We start from the raw sequence: 20,023 nt of genomic DNA, 5'->3' as shown, positions 1-20,023 counted from the left end.
AATGGAGTGGTCCCATACTCAAAACATAGTCTTTGTATTTCCCATGCAGGCTGAGTGGAAGGGAGAATGGGTTGGCATTATAAACCTTTAAAAGAACTGCATCAGAAAATCTGCTTCTTCCTGTTTATCTTAAATCCCTTCTTTAATGCATGTGAAACTGTGTAATTATTCAGGTAATAAGGGTAAAAAAAGTATTACTGTTTGAATTACATAAAATATTTTTTCTCTTGTTTATATGAATAAACTACAGGTAAAATTTTTGTGTATGATAACTGCCTTTGGCAGCTGCTGCATAGGTGACTGTTATCTTATGTGAACACAGCAAAGACCTGAAACCTCTGAGAATTAACCAAGTATGGGGCAGGCCTGTAGTCAATTCTGATAACTCCATTATTCACTCTTTACCCATGCACGGGGGTTGTATTATGTCGAATGTGGAATAATAACCTTTTCATCTTTTTCCTTGATACTACAGCTGGTCAAAATTTTTCAAATGAATTTTATTTGTTGTTGAAAAACAGCCCTTTCTTAAATTGAAAACGATGGTTACAATTAAGTTTTTTTTCCAAAAACTTTTATTTTTATCAGCAAAATTAAAGCAATGAAAAAATGTAAATGACTGACTGAGCACATACCTATTTTTACCCAATCCAGAGCCAGGATTTTCTTCCATTGTAATAATAATGATTTCATATTGACAAGAGACGTAAAAGATGACGCAACAATGACATATATTAAGCCAAGGTCAATAAGAGAATCTTGATGCTCTTCTAAATATGAAAAAAGTTCACCAAACGCTGATCTCTGTTACACCCAACAATTGCACTGAAGTAAAACGATTCCAGTGGGATTGCACAGATGTAATTGATGGTAGAATTTGGCCCAATATATATATTGCTACAGGATAAAAGTTGAGGACAAGGGAGTTTAGTTTTTAGTAATGGTGGGTTGTGCATCTTTTATAGGTCCATAGGGTCAATCTAGATATTTTTAATATGTTTTTAAGATAAAGCATTTCTATTGTATATCTAACCTAAGCCTGGGCAAGTGCACACATTTCCTTCTCCAGCTTTCCTCTTAACGAGGAGAAAAATTCAGAGGTCCAGAAAAAAATACCACTCACCTCTTAGCAATTTAAAAAACACAACTTGTTTATACACTACATGACTGGCTCAGAAGTGATCAGTCATTTTCTCTAAACTCAGTGGCAATCAGGAAGCACTCATTTGCAAATGTGACCCAGTTGGTTAATAGAAATGTACTGTCTTGTCACATGACTGTTTTCAGCCAATCTTGCATCAGCCTTTTTCGCTTACTTGTAGAAATAAATTATTGAACACAGTTAGTCTTATTTATCAAAATTACAAATTCTTCTGTATTAGCAGACCCAGCCAAATGTGACTTTAAAACATTTGTATCTACTAAGACAAAAACTTAATGTGGGGATACAAAAAAGGATTAGACTGTTTAAGTCCTTACACAGTACATGTAATTAAATGCAGACAAATGTAAATTAGTGAGCACTGAAGTGACAGAAAAAATAAAAGTGCTAGATGGACATGCCCTTCAGTGAATTGAGAGCACACTGTATACTTACGGGAAAAAGATTTGGGAATTATTGCGTGAAAATCTCTAAAGCCTTCAGCCTCATATGTAGCTGCAACAAAGAAGGCAAACAGAATGCTGGGTTGTGATACTGCTAGCAGTAAAAGTCAAAGATGATATTATTGCTACAGAAGACATTGCTTACCCAAAAGAGAGGCAGAACTATCACCACAGATATAGCACAGAAAAAACACAATATAAAGGAAGGACAGCAGAATGATAGCTAGAAGGAGAATCCTCATGTACATGCACAGTAATTTCCCTTTGAAAAATGCTCTTTTTCCACAGAGTTCCATAAGTTCTCTGACTTTTCTGAATTCTTCCTTCCTCGATAGCACCAGTTTCTGCAGGTCTAGTCCAGGTAAAATTCCCACTGAAGCCAACAGGAGCTTTGATTAGATTTTTCAAGGGAAAGTCATTGAAAGGTGAGACAAGATGGACATGTAATTGCCTGAGCCTCTCTGCAAGTCTCTGCCTTTGTCTTCAAGAGAACTGTATTATAGAGGCATGATCCAACAGTTTTTTACACTCAAGAGAATTGTCCCTTGTTTCTATTCAATCATCTCTATTTATTTTAGTGACAAAATGAGGTTTTGTTGCTTTTTTCACTTCTGTTAACCCTGTAGAGTTAACTAAGGGTTTGTCTACGTGGTGTATTAGTCTGCACTAGAGGTGTGTAAGTTCTAATGTGCAACTGCATGTCGTGCACTAACTGGCCCATGGAGACCCTGCTGGTGAGCATGAAAAGTTCCCTAGTGTGAATTAATGTAGTACTGTTTGAAATGGAACTATATTAACATGCACAAGGGAGCTTTTAGTGTGCCCCAGCAGGGCCCACACAGGCCTTTCAATGCTCAAAAGGCCAGTTAATGCACAGACATGCTGGTGCACATTAGAATTTACCCTACTGTTGGGGCCCACTATACACCATGTAGACAAGCTCACAGTGGAAAGAGGTGGTGCTGGATTCTATTCCTTCTTGCACATCATCATTATGATTTTTTTTATTGAGGCCTTGCCTACACGGGTTTTTCACCACCAGCGTAGCTAAACAGTGTAGTGTAGCTGCACTGATGCATATACCTAGTGCAGACATATTGTACTTAATTGTGGCAGCCTGAGGTGAGCTGCACCGGGACCGATAACAGTATAAACCAATGCAATGCTTCTACTATGGCTTTTGCAGTGGTGCACCTGCTTTGGTTTAGCTACATTGGTGGCTAAAAACTCCAACAAAGACAAGGCCTAATTCCAATCAGCTGCACCGGTGCAGCCCCATTTATTATAATAGAGTTACACAGGTCGGCGTTCCTGAGGGCCTAATTTGACTTGCAGAACTTTTATTACTGGGGAAGATGTGAGAGAAGGAAAGAACCCAGCTTGTCTCTAACATCTCAGAGGGAATTTACAGGTCTGGCTGTTAGGAAAATAGATCTGTGCACAAGTAAATGGAGCACATTTTTAGAGAGTAACTTTTCAGAGTACTTTAATTACTGAAAATAGCCATGGAGGTATAGAGCATGAACGTACTCAACAGGATCCTGGATGTGTTAGAGCAGGAATGGGGAATAAAACAAGTAAAAATGGGAGAGTGTTTAACATGATGGGAGGAGGAAAAGGAAATTGGTTTACCTGTATTAAAGAAGATTTTTTAAATTGTGATCAGTGGCATGGTATCAGTTTTTAAAGTTTTGTCTGAAGCTTTATACTTGGATTGGATTAAATATCAACATTTTATGTTTCTGTTGGAAGATGAGACTTGTATGATCTCCTTCCCTTCTATGGAGGTATTTCTAGTGCTCGGATGATGTGACAAGTCTCTCAGGGAGCAGGATTTGTATTTCAGATTTATTGATGCAATAATAAATATTTGAGACTTTGTGTTTTCCAGACAAAATATGAATTGCCCAGTATTGTACAGATAATAACCCATGCACACTATATGATCTATTATTATTATGAAAACCTAGCCCTTCTAAACCAGTCAAGCTATTATTCTTTTAATTAATATGCTTAAATTTGGTTAGAGATGACCTTTTAAGCTCCTATACAGGTTGGGCCTGATTCATCACTGTGACACTTCATTTTTAGGCTGATGTAATGCCATTGAACTACACCAGCAAAACACTGGACTAATGTGGTGGTGAATTAGGCTCCAGATACATAGGAGGTTAAATCAGAATCCACTTTCACTGTGATGAATGCATATATTGCACCAATGTGACTGAACTACCAAGTTCCCCAAGAATGATGTGATAAATGCCAAAAGACAATTGCAGGAAAGGCAACTGAAAGGTAAAAGAGGCTCTTGCACATTTTAAGAGACGATGATATTAAGAGAACCATCTATCTAACGTATGTCTCCCACAATCCCCAGCTTCCTCTCATGGTTCCTCTTGTGTCCAAAGCGCTTGTCTCCTAACCATGTACCAAATCCTTCATCTTCCTAGCTCTCCGACTATTTCCACAATACAGGTAGGTAATATCAACCTGCAGCAAACTGGAAACTGCAGATATAAGGAGAGAGAGCAAATTGCGTTTAATATCAAAATTTATGAGCAGGGCTTATGTAATTATTATTCTACTACTTTTCACGTGTTTCAACAAAACCTCAATTTTTAAATTGAAACAATGCTGCTGCAAGATTTCCAGTCTGCTGCACTAAAGTGCTGCAGAAATCCAAGAAGCTAGTGGCAGAAGTTACAGGCCCAGGCCCAGGCCCAGGGACTTTGGCATGAGCAATATGTAACTACAGCATAGCAAGTATTAAGGGAAGTGTCATAAACAGATGGTTAAGGGTTAATGTCTCTTTTACCTGTAAAGTGTTAAGAAGCTCAGTAAACCTGGCTGACACCTGACCAGAGGACTAATAGGGGGACAAGATACTTTCAAATCTTGGTGGAGGAAAGTCTTTGTTTGTACTTTTTGTTTTGTTCGTTGTTCGCTCTTGGGACTAAGAGGGACCAGACATACATCCAGGCTCTCCAAATCTTTCTGAATCAGTCTCTCATGTGTCAAAACTGTAAGTAATAGCCAGGCAAGGCGGATTAGTCTTATGTTTGTTTTCTAAACTTGTGAATGTTTCTTTTTGCTGGAAGGATTTTTACCTCTGTTTGCTGTAACTTTGAATCTAAGACTGGCGGGGGGGGGGGTCCCCTCTGGTCTATATGAGTCTGAGTACCCTGTAAAGCATTTTCCATCCTGATTTTACAGAGCTAATTTTTACTTTTTTCTTTCTTTAATTAAAAGCTTTCTTTTTAAGAATCTGATTGATTTTCCTTGTTTTAAGATCCAAGGGGATTGGGTCTGAACTCACCAGGGATTGGTGGGGGGAAATGAGGGGGGATGGTTAATTCCTCCTTGTTTTAAGATCTAAGGAGTATGGATCTGTGTGAAGCCTCTCAAGGCAACCCAGGGAGGGGAAAGTCTTGGGGGGAAAGGAAGGGGTTTGGATCTGTGTTCCCCAGGGAAGGTTTTGGGGGAACAGAAAGTGTGCCAGACACTAAATTCTGGCTGGTGGCAGCAATACCAGATCTAAGCTAGTAATTAAGCTTAGACGTGTTCATGCAGGTCCCCACATTTGTACTCTAAAGTTCAAAGTGGGGAAAGAAACCTTGACAGGAAGACAGAGGGATTTGCAGATGATAGAGGTCAGATATGTATTTCTGTGTGTGTATGTGTGTGTGTGCGTGTGTGTAGAATGCTGTTCAGGATTCTTGTTGGTTTGGAGGAGGAAATCAAGGCTTTTGCTACACAGAGACCCTTTCATACTGTTATGGGGAAGGCTGGTGGAGAGGTTTGGTTATTTTTGGCCCCTTGAGAAAAGGATTTGGGCCCAGATCCTCAAAGGTATTCATGTGCCTAACCACCCCATGATCACCTGGGAGGAGCTGGGCAACATGGAGTGAGAAATGAGAGGTTTTGTCATGAATGAAGATTTGACATCTGGGTTTTGGGTTGCTTGGGAAACAGGAGGCTCTTAATGGCTGATAGAGGATTTGGCAGTTGAGTTCAGGATGTTCAGGACTTTGTCACAGGAAGGGAAAGGAAACACCCACACTCTCCTCTTTTGTTTTCTTCTCTTCTCCTTTTCCCTCTCCTAAGCCACAAGCCATGAAGCTGCAGAATCCCAGCATACACAGTGCTTCACTTCAAAGCATCCTTACTGTGCAGCTGCTTGTTGTAAGGAATCGACTCAGAAATCTTGACTCTGTGTTCATGGGATGCAGTATCATTTAATAGGTGGAAATCTGAGGCAAAAAGAGTTATCACTGAGCAATTAAAAGCCTTTGCTGAAATATAGTCAGGCAAGATCAACGGGATATTTCTCAGAGAACTTAACAGACTTCTGGTGAAACAGTAAATCCTGCTGTTTATATACTATGACTGTCTCAATCTAGTAAATGTCTGTTTTACCACATGCTGGATTATAGTTTCTAGTCTAGCTCTGAAGTCCCTTTATGCAACCCACATATAAAGAAAGCTACATTTTTTTACTGAGAGAAGGAACTGCCTTTTTATACGCTTCCTTTCCCTGGGTGTCTGTGCATCAGTTCTTAGAATGGCCTGACTCTAGCCTAAAGACACAAGGCAACATTTTCAAGAGCCCCTATGTGACTTAGGGGTCTAGGAGCCTGTGGGCTTGGCTACACTGGAGAGTTACAGCACTGGTGGTGGCTTTACAGTGCTGTAACTTACTCCCCGTTCACACTGGCAAGGCACATACAGTGCTGTATCTCCCTGGCTACTGCACTGGCTGTACTCCACCTCGGCCTGGGGAATAACGATATAGTGCTGCTCTTGCAGCACTGGGGTGCCAGTGTAAACAGTGATTAATCTTACTACGCTGTAACTGACCTCCGGAACCTTCCCATAATGCTTTTTAAGTAAAGATAACACGCTTTGTTTTGTTGTGATGCCTCTCTTTGTTTTCTTGTGAACTCGGGGCTACCAAAGCTGCTTATCTATAAAACAAACACAGCTACTGTCAGGGGGATGAATGTCCACAGCTAGTGTTTGCTTGAGGAGAGAAGCAGCACGGCTTGCGGGGTGGGCTGGGGGGGGAAAGGAGGGTCTGTTTTGGAGCAGCTGCTTATCTGGTCTGTGAGGAAAAAAACAAAAGGCTATTTGCATTTAGTGAACTGACAGGCTCCCTGTCACACTCCACCTCACCCTCCTCTTTTGAAAAGCACATTGCAGCCATTTGAACGTTGGGATAGCTGCCTATAATGCACCACTCCCAACACTGCTGCAAATGTTGCAAATGTGGCCACACTGCAGTGCTGGTAGCTGTCAGTGTGGCCACACTGCAGCGCTTTCCCTACACAGCTGTACGAAGACAACTTTAACTCCCAGCGCTATATGGCTGGAAATGTAGCCAAATCCTAAGATTCACTGAAAGTCAAAGCGTCTTACAGGCCATTTTTTCAAAAGTAATTAGGAGAGTTAGGTGGGAATTATTCAATGGGAATTACGCAACTAGCTGCATCTTGAAGTGCCTAAATTGATTTGAAAATCTGGCCCTAAGTATTGAAGTCACTTTTGAAAATGGGACTAAGCCTCCTAAATCACGTAAGTGCTTTTGAAAATTTTGCCCTTATTCTCTTCAGTTGATATTCCAAGGAGTTTATGACTGCAGGGCTAGATTTGCAATGGCATTTATGTGCCTAAAGATGCAAATAGATGCCTAGTGAGATACTCAAGTTGCCTAAGCAAGTTAGGTGCCTAAGTCACATTGATTTGAATAGGATTTAAGGGCTTACCTTGCTTAGGCACTTTTGAAAATCCCACTGGGGAATCTTCATCTTGTGACATGTAAGGGTCTTTTTACACTGCAATTAAAACCCTGCGGCTGGCCTATGCCAGCTGATTCAAGCTCGCAGGGTTTGGGATCAGGTGCTGTTTAATTGCGGTGTAGATGTCTGGGTTCAGGCTGCAGCCTGGATTCTGAGACCCTCCCACCTCACAGGGTCCTAGAAGTCAATAGCAAAGGAAAGGTTCTTTTGAGTGTTTTGGTTATTTTGTGTGTGTGCAAGTTTTGTTTTAATTTGATATTTTAAGGGAAGTTGGAAGTATTCTGCTGCTATTAATTGATGTTTTAATGATGGATTTAAAGTACAGCAAGATTTTTGCATGAAGGATACTATAATTGTTCAAGTGGTGGATGGATAAAGCTGTAACAAGAGCCAATTGATTTGAATACTGGATTTAAAATGTTATGCTGAAGAGAATAAAATCTTTAATACCATCCTTACTAGCAAATTACAGGAACAGATTATTATTTAAAAAATAAACAAGAAAATCAATCCAAGTTTTGAGACAACACATGCAGCAAGACTTTGCTCTCATTTACCCTGGTAAAAGTCTGCCTAAATATAATATTTTCAGTAATTCACATTATTTTATTTTATAAAGACTTTCAAATAAAATCAGATATGGTAGGGTTTTGTTTTTTGGTTTTTTTTTTAGTGGGGAGGGGTTTGACTCAGATTGTGATGCTAATTACACACCTGAAGTCACAATCCTTTAGTTTGTGACATCAAAACAAGTTGCTGTGGAAACGATTTTGCTATCACAAAGGCATGGTCTACCCGATCTGATGGGTAGTGTAGACATACCCAAAGAGGAGCAGTGCTACAGGTGGGGAAGAAGCAGCTGGGTTTATGAATGCCTCAGAAATATCCTTAGTATTAAAGGCCAAAAGGAGGAAACAATTCACAGAAATACAAGACATACAGGCAAGGTGTTTGTCCACAGAATGATTTTCAAAGATACAAAATTCAAGGGCTGGCTTGTAAAGTAATGAATAAAGTTTATTCTCTAGTTTGAATTTTTTATTAATAACTCTTGCCCCCCCCCCCCCCCCAAATGCCTTTTTAAAGCTTTCTCCATGGAGCTGTGAAATATCTTTAAAAAGGTCTGGGCAGAAGCTAAGAATGATAATAATGAGGTTAATAACAATAATTAATAATAGCTTCATTCACTCACTTCAAGGAGAAAGTAAAGAAATTTGTGAGTTTGCTTATCTGCATCATTTTTTAAAATGGGGTTGGTCCAGGTTACCAGTTCAAGGGACACAATATGGCCTTGCTAGACTTATCCAAACTGACTGATTCTTGAACTCCAGAAAAAAGGAGATGAGGCCAAATCATTTTAAAAGTAGCCTCTGATTTTGCACATGCCATTATTGCACTTGCATGTACCAGTACCAACTGGCACATGCATATGTGATACTTACATGTGTGCAGTGCTTAATTTTTAATGAACGAGGTGCCAGGGCTCAAGCAATTTTTTTTACTTTCATAACTGATGCAGCAAGCCCAGAGGTGCCAGGGTTATGAACTGCCAAGTCTAGAGGTGCCGAGGCTCAGCCTTGGCAAACCCTGGCACAAATTAAGCACTGCATGTGTGAAATAATAAAAAGAACGAGATGTCACTTATGGTTGGCTAAAAATGTGGACCTTAAAATACACTATTCACATGGATAAAAGAACTATTTTTTTAAAAGCCCCCCAAACCCCTAAAAGCAACAACCACCACCTGCTATAAACCAACCTGAACAAATTCCAGTACAGCACTTTTATCAGAAAAGGATTCAATCTGTTGAAAGAACTCAGTGTGCCAAGGAACAGCAGAACCAGTAAGACAAATATAAGCTAACCCCTGAAAGAGATGAGTAAACCTAGTGACAGAATAGGCCGACTTCCCTTCTCAGCCACCTGTTTGTGAGTCGTTTACTGTACCACAAATTTCAAAATGGCAAAGAGCCGCCTATGGATGAAACTGCAGGTACTTCATAATAATTGGGCAGCTGCTCAGACTCAGCTAGTTCTCAGATGAATTTTAAATGGAAAAAGGAAAAAAAAAAGAAGAGTTAGCACTAAGATCCACCAATGCCTTGAGGCCCCCTGCAACTGCAGAAAACTGGGCATGTGGGATAAGGATGATTCCTGAGGCATCCTTCTGAAGTAAACTCAGCCACTCCCTCTACTCAAGATTCCTAGACAATCAGCCTTTGGAATCAACTTGTTCCCTACCCCAATTTTGGCTTTTACTCAAATATACATGATTCCAGACACACAGGCTCCTTCAGATAAGCTATCTCCAACAGGACAACCACTCTGGTGAGCTACACCCATCTCGTGATCTGAGGCTGCCATTTCCTTCCACTGCAAATGCAAACCTGAGCTAGAGTTCACAGAAGAAGCACGTCACTATGATAGTTGATGGGCAAAATATCGCTGCTTCCACATTCTCTTAATGGATGAATAAAATTGCCCTTCACTTATTGGGTCATGTAACCAGATGGGCATTTTCTTGTGGAATTGTAAGTATAGCACGCAAGTTAGTGCATAGTGAATACAAGTGAGTGGACATAAAAAGCCACACCTCTCTGTATGTCCACAAAAGGGGTCTCTGTTCCTCCAGGACTGTGTGGATTTATGCACAGCCTCCTATTAACATCTGATTATCCAAGAAATCCCCACCACACCAAGAAGAGAAAGCGCCAAAGAATTCTGTTGCAGCAATGTAGGTGACCTGGTAAAGTCCAACAAAAGCGGATGGGGGCTAGGAGGTGGGAAACTATTTTGCAGCTAGAACAATGATCAGACCTAAGGTCCCAATTAAACAAGGTACTTAGGCATGTGAGTATTCCTATTTAAATCTATTAAGCATGCATCCAACTTTCAGCATGTGAAGTACTTTGCTGAAGCAGGGCCTAACTAGTTAGGTTCTAGAGGGCTTTATAACTGGTTCAATGGGCCTGATCTGCACAGTTCTGCTCTGGATCTAAACCAGAAGGTGTTTGAATCTAAGCAGTTTATCTGTTGCCTGTCGGGTGTTCACCAGAAGTATCAATAAAATTATGCACTGTGGAAGGAAGAAAAGTTTTATCAGACAGAGACATTGATCAAGTGCCATCTTATAGGTGCTAACAGACCCGAGATTTGCAAGAGACAAGGTAGGTGATATCATATCTTTATTGGACCAATTTCTGTTGGTGAGACAGACAAGCTTTTGAGCTTACACAAAGCTCTTCTTCAGGTTGGGAAAGGTACTCAGAGTGTCCCAGCTAAATACAAGATTGAACAGATAGTTTAGCATAGGTAGTTAGCACACCTTCTAAGAGACCACTCAAGGTGAGCTTTCTAAGGCTTGGTCTACACCAGTGGCTCTCAACCTTTCTAAACTATTATACCCCTTTCAGGAGTCTGATTTGTCTTGCGCACTCGCAACTTTCACCTCACTTAAAAACTACTTGCTTACAAAATCAGACATAAAAATATAAAAGGGTCACACACACTACTAAAGAAAAATTGCTTATTTTCTCATTTTTGCCATATAATTATAAAATAAATCAACTGGAATATAAACATTGTACTTACATTTCAGTGTACAGTATATGCAGCAGTATAAAAAAGTCATTGTCTGTATAAACTTCTAGTTTGTACTGACTTTACTAGTGCTTTTTATGTAGGTGTAGCATGGCGGTCACCCCACTCCTGCCCTGAGGGGGTTAAAGCAGACCTGGAGAGGGCTGTGGTGGAGAAATGCTAGGCTGATTGGGGGAAGCAGCCACAGCTGGCCCTATAAGAGGGCTGAGGGCCAGAGACTGAAAGACCTAGAGAGAGAAGGACCTGGCTGCCTGGGAAGCTGAGGAGGGTATCTAGGGTGGAGCAGTGCTGGGGAATGGCAGAGGGAGCTGGGGAACTCCAGCCTAGCAAAGCCCCAGGCTGCAGGCCGAGTTAAGGGCCCACAAAAGGGTACTAGGGCTGCAGAGGGGCAGCCCAGAAACAGGCAGAGGCAGCTAGTCCAACCCCTCTTGTCGATGATGAGTGGTTTACAGACTGCCGTCTGCCCCAGTGAGCGGGGGGCTAAATGGAGACTGGCAGTAGCCACTGAGGCAAGATGGGGATAGGGGATTGGGGGCTTCCCTCGGAGGAGTGCAGGAGTACTGAGGTCGGCAGAACCCCTGGGTAAAGGGCACCGGGTCTTGGAGGGACATGGGGGCCAGTGGCAGGTAAGACACCGGCCTGAAGAGGGCACTCTGGGCTGGAAGAGCTAATTCCCTGGACGACCAGCAGGAGGCACCATGCCGGTGAGTCCTCACCCCACCACAGTAGGCTTTTGCAAACTAGGTGAATATCTAGATGAGTTGATGGACTCCCTGATGTCCCCAACACATACGCCTGGTTGAGAACCACTGGTCTACACTACAGGGTTAGGTCGATGTAAGGCAGCATACGTCAACCTAATTGTGTCAGTGTCTACACTAGAATGCTGCTTCTGCTGAAGTAAGTGGCCTGCTACACTGACATAATACCGCCACGCGAGGCATAGTCAGTATGGTTAGAGCATGCAGTAGACACTGTGTTACTTAGATTGGCATATTGGCTGTCAGTCCCAGATGACAGACTCAAGGCTGCCCTCCCCCCCCAGCCCGGTGCTGACAATTGACGTGGGGCAGCCATGAGCCCCATAAGTACAGCTGAGGCTGTCAGCCCCAGGGCAGCAGCCGGGCTCCAGCTGTCAGTGCCCCACAATGCCCCACTTCAGTGGATGGAAGCGCTCCAGGTGAGGACATGCACTGCTGACAGACTGAGCATAGTGTGGCCAGGAACCACCAGTTTACTTACTGTGGTGGCTATATGTCAACTTAACTTAAGTCGACTGAATTTTGTATTGTAGATGTCCCCTAAGACTGGTAGCAAAGGCTCATGCTTTTCGGATAGGAACTCCAGGTTTGATTCTCCCTAACAGTGACCCACCCAGGGGCACAGTGTTGCACAAATGCAGTTCCTTGCCTCCTCTGTTTCTATCTGAATTTATTTTGCAGGCACATTAAAGGATAAGAAAATAACACAAGGGCATTTAGTATGAATTTTTAAATAATGCAAGTCACAATATATAATAAAAGTGATATGAAATCATTGTCAGATATGAAAATATTCACAGCAGATATAGGTGCATCGGTGTGTATGCATATGGTTAAGGGGATGTGCTGATGTGAAGCTGCTTTCTGCAAAGAATTTATAGATACAGAACTTCCTGGCTTTTGTTGCACCAACAGTTTTCCAAAAGAAGCAGAATTTGATACATATCACAGTTTAAGAGCTTGGTAAACTTGAAATGCTAGAGCACTTCAGTGTACACACTATATATGCTGACAGAAGGGGTTCTCCTATGAGTGTAGGTAATCCACCTGTGAGAGGTGCTAGCTAGGTTGGCAGAAGAACTCTTCTGTCAGCCTAGCACCGTCTACCACCAGGGGATAGGTCAATTTAATTACGTTGCTCAGGGGGTTGGACTGAGCAACCTAGTGGCTTGACCTAACTTTTTGCTGCAGACCAGGCCTAACGCCAATAATGACCTCTCCTGATAGGGGAGGCATCCACTCTCTCTCAAATCCTTCCTCCAAGAACACTTCAGGAAAATTTATTAGCGTTGATCGGCTCCCTAGGATGTGCTGTTTTTAAACAACAAATAACAACAACAAAATCTACTGCCTTGCTGTGTGTGGATTCCACTTTCTGATTTAGGAGTGTGGTAACACCAGAGAGTTTTGCAATCACAAAGAGAGCACATAGTATTGCAATAAAGGGCTGACTGGTGTGGGACCAGTCTTTGGAGAAGAGGGGAGGTTCACTGAGGTAAGGAATTGACAGTGGGGCCCAGAGAAAATTACCAAGCTGGAGAGACAGGTGGGTTCCTAAACAAAGCATTGTAGTTACGCGTGTAAAAGCTCACTGCCTAGTTACCAGAATAGACCAGAATAGGCTGGAGAGATTCCTAGCCAAAGGAAGGGCACAATGAGGTGGGGATCCAGGAACTCAACCAGTGGAATAAGGCTACATACTGGTGGTCAGGCATATATGTGTGATGTGAAGTGTAGTTAGGGGAGAGAATTTAAGCTCACTGAAAAAAACCTAAGTGAAATCCCTATACATGCTGGATATATCAAGAATGATCGTTTATAAGAGAAACATGGTTTAGGTGGAAAGAGATATATTAATTAAAGACACTGTATTAATTATCCCTTGCAAAAAGAAGGTAAACATTTTCAATGTTCGAACTCAATCAACAATTTACATGTCTTGAGCGACTTCTATGGAACTATGCAGATTTGCATTAGCCCCTAAATGCAACTGATCTGTTTGAATACCAATTTGCATATTTAAAGCGATATAACCTCACTACAAAGCAGACTCCTTTTTCTCCTCTGTTGGCAGAATAGCAGCACAGCATAGAACTATTACCAGCGATTCTTCAGCTGTCATGGTGATACATTTTACTGTATGTTAAGAGACTGCTGATGGTTCCCCAGCTGTCTTAAAGATTGGCCTAAAATGAGATCTACCATCTGCATTTTGGTTTGTGGGTGTGTCTTTATTAATCCCATCATCCCTCTGCACTGCCTGTGTGTTCTGCTCTTGAGAACAGGTCAAAGATTGAAATAGACAAGACTCTTGCCACTCAATCTCTTGTAGACAAGTCACCGAACAGAGAAATTGACTTTTTCTAATGTCCCAGGCCTCATTTTGTCGAAATGATATATTTTTTCCTCCCTCTTTCCTAGGGTTAGATCATTTGGGAAAATAATTCTGAGTTAGGTTAAGTTTCAGGCCTATGATGATTTGTCTATGCTGAAAAAAAACAAAAACAAAAAACATGGCAGCAAGTCTTAGATCCTGAGTCAACTGATTTGGGTTTGTGGGGTTCGTGCTACAGGGCTGAAAATAGCCGTGCAGAAGTTCCTGCTCAGGCTGGAAATATGCTCGGGCAAGGGGGATGCATCTCAGAGCCTGACTCAATTGACCCAGGCTCTGAGACTTGCTGCTATGGGTTTAGTGGTTTTTTGCAGCATAGACAAGCCCTTAGTCATAACGGTATCCCTTTGCCGTGTTAGACACTTTTGTCTGACTCTTTTGATGCGTTTTCTTCTCAGAGATTAGAGCCAATAGGAGAATTGTGATAATAGTTTACCAAATCAGCAGTGCAGCCAACTGTTGTGATGAAATCTAGATCTTTGGGTAGGACACCTAAAACTATTACACTGAAGTCTTGTATCAGCTTTTTGGATCTCACTGATGGAGATAGCCCTTGAAGCAAGTCTCTTTACAAAATTATTCCTTCCCCCTTGTGTATTGCAGCCAATCAGTTGCTAGTGTGGGGATCGTACGTCTGGTATTGTGGCCAAGGAAAATGTCCACTATGTGCTAAAAGTAATTGGGTGTTCTGCACAGTGATGGGAGAACCTCAAAGGGCTCACTGGTTTGGACCAAGCTGGAAACATCTTACTTAGCCTACATTTATCCCAGCTTTTTAAAGTCTCTCTTTTTATCTCACTTTCCAATCCTCTTTTCCACATCCCCAACTTCTTTATCTTCATCCAAGGGAAAAAACAAATCCTTCTTCCTTTCCCTGGACACAGTCAGATCCCAGCCATTATTGGGACTGGGGGGAGGAAGTCTCTGAAGTAATTTTCTCTTCTGAGCTGCATCCAACAGCTCTAACCAAATCTTGCCTGTTGTAGCTTTCCTTAGGTCTGAGATACCTGAGAACACAATGCTAAGACAACCCCAGAATTTGTGGGAGTTTAAGATAACAGCTGATCCAGCAGAGTGTGTCACAACTCCTGTAACCCCCAGCGACTCACAATCAATTTAAAAAAAGACAGAAGTTCAGAAATGCCACCCACCTGCCTCAACGGCTAGGGGAACTTAATGATGCCAGTAGTGAAAGGGGACAGTCCCAGCAGTGAAGGAGGGAGACACTTACTCAGGGATGCCTAGCAGCTTCTTCATCCTCTAGCACCCATTGGCAGTTGAGGGGGAGTGGTGCTGAGTGTCATTATTCCTCAGCTCCCAGGAGGGGTGCCTCTTTTGGCTCTGTTCCAACATCCCCTCCTGAACCAGGAATGGAACCCGGTCTGAAAGATGCTGCGTGTCTAACCAATCTCCTGTTTAGGGGGCAGAAGGGAATTTTTTCTTCCATGAGGCAATTAGCGGAGGACTGAAGAGTTTTTCACCTTTCTTGCAGCACCTTCAAGCCACTGTGGGTTAAGTAGGAGTGTGCGTGGTACCTAAGCTGAGGTGGCAATTCATCACAACTTGCAGCTGGCTTCCAGTGGGAGAATGAGATAAAAGACATTGAATTATGGTGATGGGCCTTGGTTTCATGGAATAGGGTGATACTTTGTGGCCCTCGCAGGCTGAGGTCCCCACCCTTCTATACCCTCTTTCCCCTTCACGGGGGGATGGTGGTGGTAGGACTCAGAACAAGGAGAGTCCTGGGGGATAGGCTAAGGACAGCCCATCCCAAGTTATGGATTATATGGTAGGGCCCTATAATCCCCACATTGGAACCACTTAAATACCTGCTTTAGGGAAATTCCTCATTTCACCGCTGTGTCCACATCAAAGGGGGTTCTTGAACTGCAGGGGACATTACAGAGTTGTAACAAAAAGGAAGAGACACTTGCAGGTCAGTAACCACTTTAGGTGAGATGAACTGTTATGACCTAAGCTGTGATTGACATAAAATAGCTTTGAGATTTGGGCCTGTTTTAAATTTTCCTTCTGCCTGTTAGCACGAAAATTAGATGTATACTTTTAGAATTTGTTGGGCACTTTTATTGAGCTGTGCGGTTAAGTAATGTCAATGTACAATGGATTTTTTTGTTGATTTAACTAGTACAGTGCTGTCTTAGCACTGAATTTTGTTCCTTTTATTCCAGGCCATAAGAAAGTCTCAGTTTGGCACCACGGACTTCACATTTCTGTTAGCAGGTACACTGCTGCCTCACACAGCAGGTACGTAATAAGACACTCATGCATTGGAGAGTACAGTACCTATAGGAAAAAGCTGGTGCTCAAGGAAAACTCCTGTCACTCAGGTGTCATACCAGACACCAGCAGGACAGGAGTTTACCGTCAAATTGACCAAGCTGATGATTTTAAGTGACAATTTATAATTTGAGCTTTTTGAGCCTGATTCTGATTTCACAGACAGCAGTTTGACTCCACTGACACCAACTCCTGATTTACACTGGTACAAGTGAGATCAGAATCAAGTCTCTTCACACCTGGTGTAAAGTGGTGTAACTCAACTGAGGTCTGCCCTGTAGTGCTGAACACCTCTCCCCAATAGTGTGCGTGGCAAGTGGAAGACAGATAGCCCTGGCATGGCCAGGCATAGTGAATGGTATTCTCCTTTCACTGATGCCAACATCAATTAAGAGTAACTCAGCTGAAGTCGGATCAGTTCTAGCATAGCAATGTCGGTGCAAGCTTCCCTGTTCTGCTCTTCAAATGCAGGTGAGTCATGACTTGCAACTTCCAAGCTAATCAATTCCTGAACTTCTTTTCAGTTAAGGACAGTCACACTGAACTAGACCAAATAGTGCAGTGGTTTTGTGTTAGAATAGGAGGAAGAGACAAAAACACTCGTTCTCACTTTTGAGCAAATGCCTCAATCCAACTCCCACTGAAATCAATGAAAAGGATTATGTCTACTTCAATGGAAGCTGGAGCCAGCCCTAAATAAGGTTCTGAATTCAGGGTTCTAGGCGTCAAAAGGCTAGTGTGCTAACCCACTGAAACTTCGTCCTGATTTAGAAACAGAAAAACATCAGCAGTACTTGCTAGGGAATGGACAAGAAGGAGAGCTGTGTGCTCAGTAGTGACCACTCTAATTATACAGCCAATTTTACTTTTAATAATTTCTAGAAAGGTAGCCAAGATCACACACTTTATATGATACTTAACAAAAATGATCATTATTTTCAGAGTGCCAGCATCTTAAATTATATGATTTTTATCTACACACAAGAGAGGTTAACTAATGCACCACAGACAACTCTCTGTCGGCAGCAGTAAACAAATACCTCCAAGAAATCCCCATTTGATAAACTGGTCCTCATAAATACCACCCCATATTTAGTGGCGTCATAGATTTTAAGGCCAGAAGGGACCAATTATGATCTGGTCTGTCCTTCTGCATAACACAGGCCATAGAATTCCACCCAGTAAGTCCTGAATCGAGACCATAATTTCTGGTTGGGCCATAGTATCTTCTAGAAAGCCACGCAGTCTTGATTTAGAGGCTTCAAGTGATTGAAAATTTACTATAGCCTAGGTAAGTTGTTCCAGTGGTTAATTACCATCTCTGCTAAAAATTTGCACCTTATTTCTAGTCTGAATTTGTCTAACTTCAGCTTTCGCTCCTTTGTTCAAGTCTAATACATTGCTTTTTATTTGCTCACCTACCCCTAGAAGAAAACATTTTTAAAAGAGATTAGTGATTTTGGGTGCCTCCATCTCTGGGTGCCCATCTTGAGACACTTTTAAGGGTCCTGATTTTCAGAAAGTGCTGAGCACCCATGCTCTGAAAAGCAGGCCCTTTCAAGGTCAAGTTCAGCATCCAAAAATGAACACCAAAAATCACGTTACTTCTGAAAATTGTGGCCATGCCCTTTTCATATGTGTGCATGTGCATGGATGCACTCTGGTAGCTTCTCACACGTGTTTTGTCTATCCTAACCTATAGGTGGCCCATGGAGAGCTAAACTATATTCTGAGACAAATATCCCTGACTTCTGTAACAGACTAAAACTTCTGCAGGCTGAACCAGTTTCATTCCACATTCAAAACTGGAGGGTGTCTAATGAATTAAATAGGAAAATGAGTAATCCAGTCAGCACAGCAGCCCTTGTGTTATTGACTCAGTCTTAATTTCAATTTTTTTGATGCTTGTTTTAAACATGCTGCCGATTTTTGGACTGACAACAGAGAGGGGACTGCATCATACACTATGTCTACGTTTATGGCAGTGTGTAGAGCACAGGTATAAATAGCAAGGTAGACGGTGAGACACAGGCAAGTAGCGAAAGCACTACATGCTTTGACCCCCACAGTGTATACACTACACAGCTCTCTACATGCCCAAGCCCCGCCTCCCATGTCTACAGTGCTATTTTTAAGCAGTGCAGTGTCCTGCTGCCTCCCTGCTGCCAGAGCCTTCCCCCTCCCTCTTCCCCTCATTGAAGGGCTCTGGCAGGGAGATGCAATAGGGAAAGGGTCCAGCAATGGGGAAGCTTTGGGGAAAGGCTCCAGGAAAGGCTTTCCCCACTGCCTTCCCACTAACTGAACCATCGCTGCAGCCTGTAGCTACACATGCAGTGCCTGTACTCTACGTGCCGCTGTAGGTGTAGACATAGTATGGCTACATTTGGAATTTCAAAGCGCTGCCCGCGGCAGTGCTTTGAAGTGTGCGTGTAGTCAGAGCGGCAGCTCTCCCAGCGCTGCATGTAAACCACATCCCTTACGGGTGTAGCGTGCAGCGCTGGGAGCCGCGCTCCCAGCGCTGCTGCCCTGATTACACTGATGCTTTACAGCACTGTATCTTGCAGCGCTCAGGGGGGTGTTTTTTCACACCCCAGTTGCAGCGCTGTAAAGTGTGAGTGTAGCCAAGGCCTATATAGACATTGTCAGGGGATAAGCTGGAGGGTTTGTCAGTTGGGCAGTGGTTAGTTGGTGTTTTTGGCACCTGGAGAGGAGCGGTAGGCATCTTGGGAATTTGCGATATACACATTACATGGGTTGTTCTGCTAATATGATCAGCAGGGAAACAGGTAACATTATTAACAGGTATTGTCCTCTTTCGAATTCAGAGTCCACAACCAGAGCTTTTAAAGACATTGCTTCCAATTTTGCAGCTGCAGGAGCCTCTGTCTGGTCATGCTCCACTGCTGAATAGCATGGAATACAAGCTGCTTTGCAGTGGCTGAAGGTACTTTTTTTTTTTAACACAGCATTGATTTTAATGGGAATTAGGCTTCTAAATCAACATAGGTGCTTTTGAAAATCCCACCATGAGAACGCCACAGAACTTAAGCCCCATAGGGAATCAGGATCTCTCTACTTCTACTACAGCTGAGGCATATCACAGCTTCCCCCTTGTCGGGTTTAACAGGAAACCTGCAGCTACTGTTCCTCTAACTGCTCCCACAAACACACACAGCAGTCTGAACATCTTACCTATTTCCTCCAACACCACACTTATATGTCCCCTTAGCTGCCCTCTTCCGCCCTGTGAGTCATGGAACAGAAGTTTGGAGCAAGTCCTACACGGGTTCTCAGGGCACATATCCAGGCAGCCCAGCTGAAAGGCTTCAGAAGGCCCCCATGTGTAATATCTTGCTTATAGCAACCCTGAAAATGCCTTTCTGAAGTGAATGGGGGCAGTACACATCTCTTGGGGCAAGCGTTTCTGGCTGCCTGCAGTCTCAGGAAGACCACACCACCATCTACATTCACCACCCTTTTAAAGGGTTCGCTTCACAAACATGAAGTCTGGATCTGTACTCTTATCTTTAGGAGAAAAACAAAGCCCAGATTCTGCAGCAAATTCTTTGGCC

General features: G+C 42.6%; 1 protein-coding gene and 1 long non-coding RNA gene across 2 annotated transcripts in view; one reads left to right on the top strand and one right to left on the bottom strand.

Moving 5' to 3' along the window:
• The window catches only part of IKZF1 (IKAROS family zinc finger 1), a 100,012-nt gene that overhangs the window by 32,153 nt on the left and 47,836 nt on the right, over window positions 1-20,023 (bottom strand). Inside the window, 1 exon segment of the mRNA XM_030551466.1 lies at window positions 1,598-1,657. Coding sequence (XP_030407326.1) covers window positions 1,598-1,657 — 60 coding nt within the window.
• Window positions 9,421-20,023, top strand: part of LOC115646042 — a 34,170-nt gene continuing 23,567 nt past the window's right edge. The window contains exons 1-2 of the long non-coding RNA XR_003998913.1: window positions 9,421-10,567; window positions 16,343-16,418. This is a non-coding gene — a long non-coding RNA (uncharacterized LOC115646042). The remainder of the gene's footprint in view (window positions 10,568-16,342; window positions 16,419-20,023) is intronic.

This window comes from Gopherus evgoodei, chromosome 2 (genome assembly GCF_007399415.2).
Source record: "Gopherus evgoodei ecotype Sinaloan lineage chromosome 2, rGopEvg1_v1.p, whole genome shotgun sequence".
Lineage (NCBI taxonomy): Eukaryota > Metazoa > Chordata > Testudines > Testudinidae > Gopherus > Gopherus evgoodei.
The sequence above is the reverse complement of the archived record's forward strand: the minus strand, read 5'-3'. Positions and strand labels throughout refer to the sequence as shown.